Here is a 10,043-nt window from a genome sequence, read left to right as displayed (position 1 = left end):
GTTACCTTTTCAAATGTTTATATAATAATTAAGCATATCAATTAAAATAAATAAAATATTTTAAAATGAAATCACCAATATCTATTAAATACTACCTATACAATAGAAAGAAAACAATGTAAACAGAAAATGAAAGGTAATTCTTAATAGGATAAAGTAATACTGATCATAAACCCATTTAAGAGAATTCTGACTCCTGATTATTTAATCATACTACTTAGAAAAATACTCAAGAACTTGAACCTGATATATACTAAACCACATTTTAACTGAAAGACAGCTAAGGCAAAGAACAGAGTGGGCATTCTGGGTTCTAATGAAGTACTAGGATCAGAAAATAATTCTACAAAGGCAACAAAATTTATTATAAATTGGCATTTTATAGCTTCTAAAATTCATAGTTATATCTAGTATGGGGGCTAAATTATTAAATCACCTGTAGTTTTACTTGCCCATCAGAATGGAACCCTAGATGTAGAGGTTCTAAGATTTATTTTTCAGTTAAAAAACAAAGTGAAACACTCTTGCTCTTATCTAGAAAGTTTCCATTGTTCTACCTCTATAGCTAAAAAAATTCCATCACCTGTGAAACATGATGGACTGTTACATAAATGAAACACAGAGAAGCCATGGCATGTTACCATTTGTCCCACAGCACTGGGCATAAAGACCTCCTGCTCTTCCCAAAAAGCACTAACAGAAATGGAATAATAAGTGAAAAAATGTAGTAGCTCAAGTAAAAATTATTAATAGATGCACAAAGTACATATCATTTAAGGTTGGTAAGAATTGCCAATGATGAAAAAATAAATTTAAAGAAAAATAGATTGAATGCATTTCCCTACATCTTTCTATTGCAGGAAAAAATTTTCCAACAGAATAAATATTTGAATAGTAAGAACCATGTACCTCACACTTCTAAGAGACCTCTTCATTATATACACAGTCTCCACGGTGCTCCTAACAAACTTCAGACACTACTTCAAAAATCCCAGTAGTCACGCATAAACAGCATGACATACAATATTGTTGTATATCGTGACATGAAATACACACATCATATATATGTGTATGTGTGTATATAAATATCTGTGCATCTGTGTGTGTGTATGTGTGTGTGTATATATATATAAAGTTCTTCTTGGTTCAATTCTATAACGAAGTTTCAGCATCCATGTATTTCTTTGTTGGCTCATCTTCAAGATCTATTTTCACACTCTCAGGTTTTTCAGGGCTATTTAAAACAAAGAATGAGATATTATATTCTAAACATGGCCAGCAATAGGTTTCCACAGTAAACCTTTTGAAATGACTACAAAAATATACATGTGTAACTTGCTATTATTATTGCACTATTTTATTTTCACACCACTAGACTTAATTGGAAAGACAATATTCTTACGGTGTTTTTTAAATGGATGTTTGCCATTTACAACTGAAGAGGGATTCCCTTAAAACTGGTCTGTATGAGACTATGTTTATTAGTTTTACTTTCTCTATGAATAGTTGTAACATTTGACTTTTATTGACAAATATACTACAAATTAATCTTTGTTAATATAAATCAGAATCAAAAAATTCTTGCAAAAATGTTAACTATCTTTTCTTTCTAAATTTTTCCAAATACACGATCCAACACATATTTTCTATGTTCAGGTAACACCAAATGTAAAGATTTCATGTCTATGGATTTAACTGATGGTTACACTTGAGTATCCAGATTAATTTTTTTTTCCCAAAGTATAAGAACATGCTATGGTTGGCTGTCTTCTCTAGGCAAAACTAAAGAAAGGTCCCCTCCCACTAACATTTTTGTCTTAAACAATATAAACCCAAATATTCTCTTTTTTTCCATAATTTTGAACTGAGGGGAAACCTGAATGAAAGGTAGAAGTATAAAAAGACTTTACTTTTATCATAATTACACTGACTGCTGACAAGGCATGAGAAATTATTCAGTGTAAAAGGAGTATTTAATGGAATTCTGACTGCATGGAATAATCTAAAATGACTAAGATCTTAAAAAATTTGAACATCAAAGATAAAAGAATGGAAACAGTCGAGCTTGAATATGAGAACTCAAGAAATGATGGTAGAGAAAGAAAAAAATGATGACTGAGAGCAAGTAGTAAGAGTAAGGTCCTAAGAGTAAGGTCCTAAGTGAAAAGATGAGAAAAACCTGATCAATTATTATTAAAAAAGAAAGTGGCCCAACAGACAATAACTAAACAGAAATAGCTATGTGAGTGCTTGCTTGAAAAAGTTTTGATTTGATGTCCAAGTAAAATATAGTCACTTAACCTATTACCAGCACAAAATATTTGTTGAATATAAGCAAACAAGTACCTTATAGGATAATACCCAACTCTCCTGAGATCTAGGGATTAAAGCACTAATGATTATCAAATTAGAATCCCCCAGAACTCAGGCCTTCAAGTGAAGGCAAAATAAGGAAAAAAGGGTCACATAACAAGAAATGTGGTCATAGAATAGTCTTTTAGACCATTATATGGTCTTTATATAATTTAATCTATGGGTTAAATTATCTTCTCAGAAAATATTTACCTTGCAAAAAAAAAAAAAAAAAGCTAAAGTAAAATAAAATAAACGAAGGAAGGAAGACAACCATGTTTTACTTTTTGCTTAGATTATCAGAGAGCTTGACTGAGGTTGTATTCAATTAGAGTACTTATAGTAATGAATCCCTAATAGTTATCTTTCTTTACATCATTTTTTTTATTTTTTACATATATATTTCATACTACCATATGTATAGATTCATTTGTAAAAGTCTTTTTTTGAAATAGGCAACTACAAATATTAAAGTGACCAAAACATTATCGGTACCTATAACATCCAATGCCAAGAAACAGTTTACTGTTTAATAATGGATAGAGAGGCGGATGAAAGGAAGAAGGGAGGAAGGAAAGGTGGTTGGGTTTTGTTAAATAAGGAGAACATATATTATGCAAACTGAGTTAAATTTAATAGTTTTATTGAACAACTATCCGTAAGAAAATGGAAAATTGGTTATTGTTAGAAAAATGTGTAAATAGTTACAGCTACCTCGTGTTAGATCTGGTTACTTTGGCATTCTCAGTATTCATGGAAAGTGCCTTCCACTGTGCAGTTTTGGCCATTTCATCTGATATGTTAACAACTGAGGGATCAACACTGAAGAATAAATACACTTTCTGGTTAGTATTCAGTAGATGCAAAGGCATTAATACTGTCACTTTTATTATCTATATTATGTTTTCTTTTATTAACTTAAAATCGAGAAAACTCTTGCCATGCACTTAAAAACCAAGGTCTAGCAAGATACAAATTTGTGAAGTTCTGCTATAAAGGTTTCATAGGGATTTGTGATCTTTCTTCATAATGAAAACTGTGAGATTAATTAAATGGCAATGATGTCCAAAGATCATCTTGACTAGAAAGTATACTGTTGAAATAACCTAAAAGACGTATTATGATGCATATAAATATAAAAAATAATTTCAATTACAAGTCAATTAGAAAACTTTCATAATTGGCATAAATTTCAATTTCATCAAATATCCAAATAAAGAAAAATTAAGATTAAAAAACTTATTTTTTACAGCTTTTAAAAATACTTGAAGAATGCTGGCAAAGGTGACCTTCATTGAAAACAGGACTGTGAAAGGATTTCAACAGAAAACACAAAAAGAGTGTTTTTTTAAGTTGGCATTCACCTTTTTAGTGCCAAACTGTTACTTTACCAAGTTTATCAAAATCATAAGAACAAAACACTGTCCTTTTGTAAGGGACAAATGTAAGCATTCCATGGCTCTATGAAATATTGCAAAAAATTATTTCAATACCCCAAATCCAAGTAATATGAACATGCTATGAATAGAAATATATTTGCAAGCCCATTTTCATCACCAAAAGAAAAACATTTCATGCAAACAAATGACAAGTACAAATGTCAAATTAGATGTTAAATAATGTAACAGCAACTAGGTTGTAAATTACTTTACAGCAGTCATTTTGAAGCATTAGCTTTCTTTGTTCATACTTTACATTGGAATGTTACTTAAAATTTAAGACTAGAGAAATGTGACATTGTCGTTAGAGAGCCTCTAAGAATGGCTGCTTCATCAAATCGATTTTTTTTAAGTGCACAAAATTTGAACACCCACATTCACGAAGACATGCAACTCAAGACTCTGCCTGCCCTGCAAAGATGTTTCTTTGCTTGGTTGCCAGCTTGAAGTAACAGGAGAAAGTTCTTAAGGAACTTTCTAGATGTCATCACGTAGAAGGAAAGAGTATTTACTCACTCTTTTTTGTTAAGTATCAGACAGTGAACATATACTTGACTTAAATTTGTCAAGGTCCATGAATAATCACACTGAGAAAGTACTAACGCAGGACCCACAGAAACTAAGGTGTAAATAGTGTCAGCAAATTGGGGAGTAAGTAATAATCATCATAAAGATCCTACATGCTTTAGAAGTACAACTAACAAAGTTAATATATTAATTCAATTCACAAACATTGAACAGAATCTAGCAAAGCAGAGTATTACATATAGTTGGATATATTAAGATGGTTATGCTTGGCATTTAATCTAAAGTATATAAAGATTTAAGGAAAAAATCATGAGAGGTGACAGAACAATACCAATGATGACAATTAAAATTAAAACAGTACACAGAAGAAAATCACTTGGTAAATTCACTTATCAAAACTAAGCAACATGTACAAGTCCAAATATAATCCCTAAAAAATATATAAAAAATAGTTAAAATGCGAGAAGGCTGAAGCAAGATAATTGAATATTAACAAACTTTATGAACTGGTCATGGAAGGAACCTACATTCATTTTAAAACTGATTTTTCTACAATGATTTTTTACTATATAAAGCTAATCAGATACAGAATCAATGTGTACAAATAGGAATCAGACACACACACATATATGTAAGTAACACATTTTGGATCTTTTAAGACTACAAAAATATTTACACATCCCAACCTCTATCTTTAGTCCTAAAATGTACACAGAAATCATCAGAATCACATATGATGAATTATTCATGAAATTTAATAACGTTTCCATAATACAAGCTCCCCCTACCAACGGTGAAATCACATCTTTGGAAACTAGGAGAGTTCCAAGGCCTCTGAACATCGTTCTGCACTGGAAGGTTATCAGAAAATGGATTACAAATACCATTTTCTAGCATACACTGACCACAGCCCTATGAAGGACAGAAAGGAGCAAACATATTGCTAAGCGGTTAAGATCCTGAGCCTCCTGTACCTGGCATGAATCTACATGGAGTGATGGAAAAACAAGTACATTTTGTCTGCTTGTCATAGTAGCGAGTATTAGGTTCTGATTCAAGCCCAGCTTTTTCTTCATTCCTGCTTATAAAGCTGGGTGCGGAAGGAGCACGAAACTTCCTTTTCACAGTGCAGAGAGCTCTCTTTTAGTAGATATGCTAGATGCAGGTCTTGTTATTTTTAAAATATAGCTATTACTACTTTCAAGAAGCATTAAATAGCTTAAGTCATATACTTGACCTGTACATAAAATCAATTTTACAAAGCAAAATTATATCTTACCTATATTTTAGGGCTTTAACTGGAATTTGCAGGAGACTTCCCCTTTCAAATGGAAGATGCACAGTGTCGTCATCACCTTGAAGCATTCGTTCAGCTTCCTTTAGAGCACATATATGAAGAGATTATTTAAATATAACATATCTGCAATGACTGCAAAATTCATTTGCAGTATGAAATGAGAACATACTTGCAGCATAAGGTGAAATCACCAGAGTAATCTTTAAATGGCTATTACCTTCATTTTTGTAAGTCAATCATTTATACTACTTAAATCAATCCAGCTACATAAAGTTGATTATCAAAAGCCATGTAGATTCGTTTATGATGAGAGATAATATTTTGAGAAGTCTCATAGTTTCCACCACGATATGAGCAACACCTCAGTTGTATAAGGCAGCGTTTTTCAATCTCAGCAATATTAACATTTAGAGCCAAGTAATTCTCTGCGCTGCTGTTCAGAGTATGTTCAGCAACATCTGCCCAGTGGACACCAGTAGCAGTCCCTCCAATTTTGACCTTGAAAAATGCCCCCTTAGGAGAAAAGGCACCCCAAGTTAAAAGCGACTTTCAAAGGAGACAGAGATCATAATAATACATGAGGAATGGAAGAGACTTTAATAAAGTGTGTTCATACTCTTCTTCCTCCCCTTAAAAAGAAGTCATGGAAAAGCCCATTTTGCTTTCTCTCCTAATCTCCCTCCTCTTCCTTCCTGATGTGTTTAATGTGAATGTGGCAGTTTGAATTCAGCAGCAATTTTGACCCATGAGATGATCCAGTGATTCTGAGAATGGAAACTGCATGCTGAGGGTTGGAGAAAAGCAGTCAAGCAAGAATCCTTGTACCTCTGTAAAGCCACTACACTAGACTACTTAACTCCAAGACTTAGATGAAAAATAAACTAGTGTTGAAGTCACTATTACTTTTGTTTTCTGTTATTTGTAATTGAATTTTATTCTAATACTGGAAGTAACAGTCAGTTTTAACAGAGAACTTTATAAATAATCATACATATAAAAAGCTGATAACTAAATATACAGTATTATGGGGCCTCCCTGGTGGCATAAGAGGTTGAGACACAGCCTATGAAGCTGTCTTCGGCCACTGCAGCACCAGTTCGATCCCCAGCCAGGGAGATGCCCAGATGGCGTAGCAGACCTCTCCTGACTCGCCCACTGCTCCCCTCAGCAGTGTATTTCAGTCAGTCTGCCTGTTCTGTTTCCCACTCTGTCTCTGGTGGGTCCTCTCACCTCCCACACCTCTGACCCATGCCCCAGTTCTTGCATACATGAATAAATAAATCTTTAAAAAAAAAAGAATTTTTAAAAGAAATAAAATTTTGTCTTTTCACCTCTTCTTCTTTTTTCTTTTTGTCATCTTCTTTCTTTTTCTTACTTTCTGGCATGAGATCATCAAGCCAACTCAGTTCTCTCTTTGTGAAGCATAGGTCCATGAGTTTGCGTATAAAGACTAAAGCAAGAACCTTTAAAAAAGTGGGGGAGAGATTATTAAGAAACATCTAAAACAGAACAAACAAGCAAAAAATACATGTCACTAGAAGATGAATATTCACAATTAACAAAAACAGTCATATATTTTATTTAGAAATGACACACACACCATGTTACTTAAAGGAACTGAGTTAACAATATCTTTTTACTTTCAACTCAAAATATAAAAGAAAGATCTTTTAAATCTTCTTTATAAATTTCTTGAACAAAAACTCTTAGCTGCCTTGTGTGTTACAAATATTTTCTCCCAGTTCGTAATTTTATTTTATAGTGTTTTTTTGCATATATAAATCATTTAATTATAATACACTCACTTATATCTATCTTTACTGTTGGGTTTCCCAATCTTCTTTCAAAAGTAATTTTCAATCTTGACACTTAACATTTAAATCCCAAATTATTTATGATTTCTTTCTCAATATGGTATTAGTGAGGAGGGCAACCTTAATTAGCTGTCAGTATACAGTCAACTCTTCTAATATTATTATTAAATGTCCCTATATATGATCTCCCACCTTAAATGAAATAATCTGCTTATAGTGTTCAAGTGGTATGTTTTAATACACTTTGCGATTCATTAGTCTACGTTTTTGATCTATTTGTCTCTTCTTGTGTCAATTCTGTATTGTGTTAGCTACAGTGATGTGACAGAAATTTAAAAATAATTAGTTATCAAAACAGTATGCAACAGAACAGGAAGAATCAAGTCTCTCACCCCAGAAGCCTAGAAGCCTAACTTCTAGACCTATTAATTTCTGGAAGAGAGTATTGAAATAATACTTTTAAAGAATCATGTTCTGATGGCTGAGCTTTTTACAATGAGCCACATTTGTTTCATATATATCCTAAATGCCAGAATTGCTTAAAAGTTCAAAACAAGGATCTATAATCCAAGGACTTAAAAATGAAACAAACAAAAATTTAGAAATAACAAGCAAATTTGGTTTCAAAATGATTGGTTTAAACAGCTAAAAAGAGTTAACTGTCATTGTCAAACTCTTTAGGTGCTTAAAAGGAGCTATTCCTTTTCTCAAAATCAAGTATAAATACTAACAAAACAGTTACTATTAAAACACATAAAACGGTGAGTAATAAGTGACAAGATCTGTGGAGGGAACAAACTTACCATCATGGGAAAAACTACTGCAGCAGCTGATGCTTTTATCACCCACAGAAGAATCAGGCAAGTGAGCTGAATGACTGTAAAAATGTGGACTTTCCAGAGAGGCACATAACGAAGGTATATCAAGTCAGGTTGATGCTTAGCAGGCATTCCAAATAATTTTATCCTATCAAAAAGCTATCAAATAGATAACAAAACAAAGAAAATTTCAAGGAAAATACTTCTTTCACATAGAAAAAGAAATTATATTCAACTTTGGGGTTTGGTGAGCTAAATGATACCTTCCTTGAGGTATGTTCTGATACTACAGGAGAATGCGCCACAACATAATTTTTGGAGCCAAGGAGGGAAAAAAATAAAGCAATCATATGAAATAGTGCAATGAATTTAATCAAAAATTCAAGTCAAAATGTTTTTAATTTGGAGGGGTAAAAATATTTAATGGGTCATTTAATCTCTTTGAACTAGGACGTATAACAAAAGAGCAACAATCTGAATGATTTCCCAAGCCTAACAGTACCAATTCTACAAAAATAATCTGAGGTAAACAGTTACCAATCTTTTCACTCATTGAATAGGAAACAGCAAATTCCTTGACCTTTTTGGGATTTGATTCCCTCATTTATAAACCAGGATTGAGATCAACGTTATCAACCTCACAAATTATTGTTAAAAAGAAAGGTGAAAGACATGAAATGAGATCATGTCTTGACCAGCAAAGAATAAATGCTGCACTATGTTGAAAAAGAGATGTGTCTGAGCAGATGCGCTGCCACCAGCAGCAACTCCCAGACACCAGTTCTCACAGCAGGAGGCAGCCAGGTGGGGCTGTTGTGGACACTTCAGGACCTGGATGTTTTACACTGAGAGTGTACAAACCTTGATAAACTTTACCAGATTGTTTTCCAGGAAGTATTACAAATAAAGCAAAACAGAGCAATGAAATCACAGGGCTCCAGCCTTAACTGAATTGCTCAAGGAGTGATGGACCTTCAGCGAGTGCTTCCATATGTTCCCCCAATTTACAAAATTAACATGTCTTTGTTTCCTGCTTCCCAGTGTGAGTGACTCACAGAAAGTGATCAACATAGCAGGCATTATAAACTGTATTGCACCCAGTGAGTGACACACTTTGCAATTTTTATAGAAAAGTAATTATCTACCTTTTGTTTTTAAGAATTGAAACTGCTGTTCTATGTATCAGAAACAGCACTTTTCCACCCCAATCCTTTTATTGATAGTTTATAGGGATTTAAGCAGAAATAGTAAGGGCCACATGAGCTCAGCTTATTCTTGGGGGGAAATGTAAAACAAGCAATAGTCACTTTAAAAATGTGGATCTGAAGTCACCCAGTTAGAAACTATGACAGTCAAGAATAAATCACTACCATTATGAAAACAATCTTTACAAATTTAAAATGTTAAGTTTTTGTACAAAATCATTAAACGCTTAAGACTTGCCTGAATTCCTTTTAATGAGGAAACTCCCATGTAAAGGAAAACACCATACAGAACAGGCATTGGAATAAGCTGTAAGTAAAAGGACCACAATTAAAACTCATGCTATTAAAACAATTTCACAGTAATACACAAAAACAAGTAAAACCTGTGGAGATAGAATTAAAAGATCTTTCAGTAACAAGACCTACCTTTCCTATTAAAAAAAAAAATAACAAAAAATGCTAGTAAACAAAAATCTCCTTGAAAAATTGTTCTTCTGAATGTTAACAGTGACTATGTTCAGTGGCTGAGAGCAGAGCATGAAAACCAGACCACCTGATGTAAAAAAGTCCAGTCTCAACCTCGCTGTGCT

The 10,043-nt window shown here is 32.9% G+C and overlaps 1 protein-coding gene across 15 annotated transcripts in view; it reads right to left on the bottom strand.

The window, feature by feature from the left end:
• Positions 1-1,152: 1,152 nt before the first annotated feature.
• SLC4A7 (solute carrier family 4 member 7) overlaps positions 1,153-10,043 on the bottom strand; it is a gene marked incomplete at both ends in the record, with an annotated part of 76,606 nt that continues 67,715 nt past the window's right edge. For 9 of the 15 annotated variants that reach the window (XM_084246850.1, XM_084246851.1, XM_084246858.1 and 6 more), the window contains 6 exons: positions 1,153-1,234; positions 3,067-3,174; positions 5,599-5,696; positions 6,948-7,079; positions 8,234-8,407; positions 9,692-9,760. In XM_084246850.1, coding sequence (XP_084102976.1) covers positions 1,153-1,234; positions 3,067-3,174; positions 5,599-5,696; positions 6,948-7,079; positions 8,234-8,407; positions 9,692-9,760 — 663 coding nt within the window. The remainder of the gene's footprint in view (positions 1,235-3,066; positions 3,175-5,598; positions 5,697-6,947; positions 7,080-8,233; positions 8,408-9,691; positions 9,761-10,043) is intronic. The other 6 variants (XM_084246862.1, XM_084246860.1, XM_084246855.1 and 3 more) reach the window with 1 other exon arrangement.

Source organism: Talpa europaea (assembly GCF_964194135.1).
Source record: "Talpa europaea genome assembly, chromosome: 11".
Lineage (NCBI taxonomy): Eukaryota > Metazoa > Chordata > Mammalia > Eulipotyphla > Talpidae > Talpa > Talpa europaea.
Note: the sequence above shows the minus strand (reverse complement) of the source record. Positions and strands in the feature narration are given on the sequence as shown.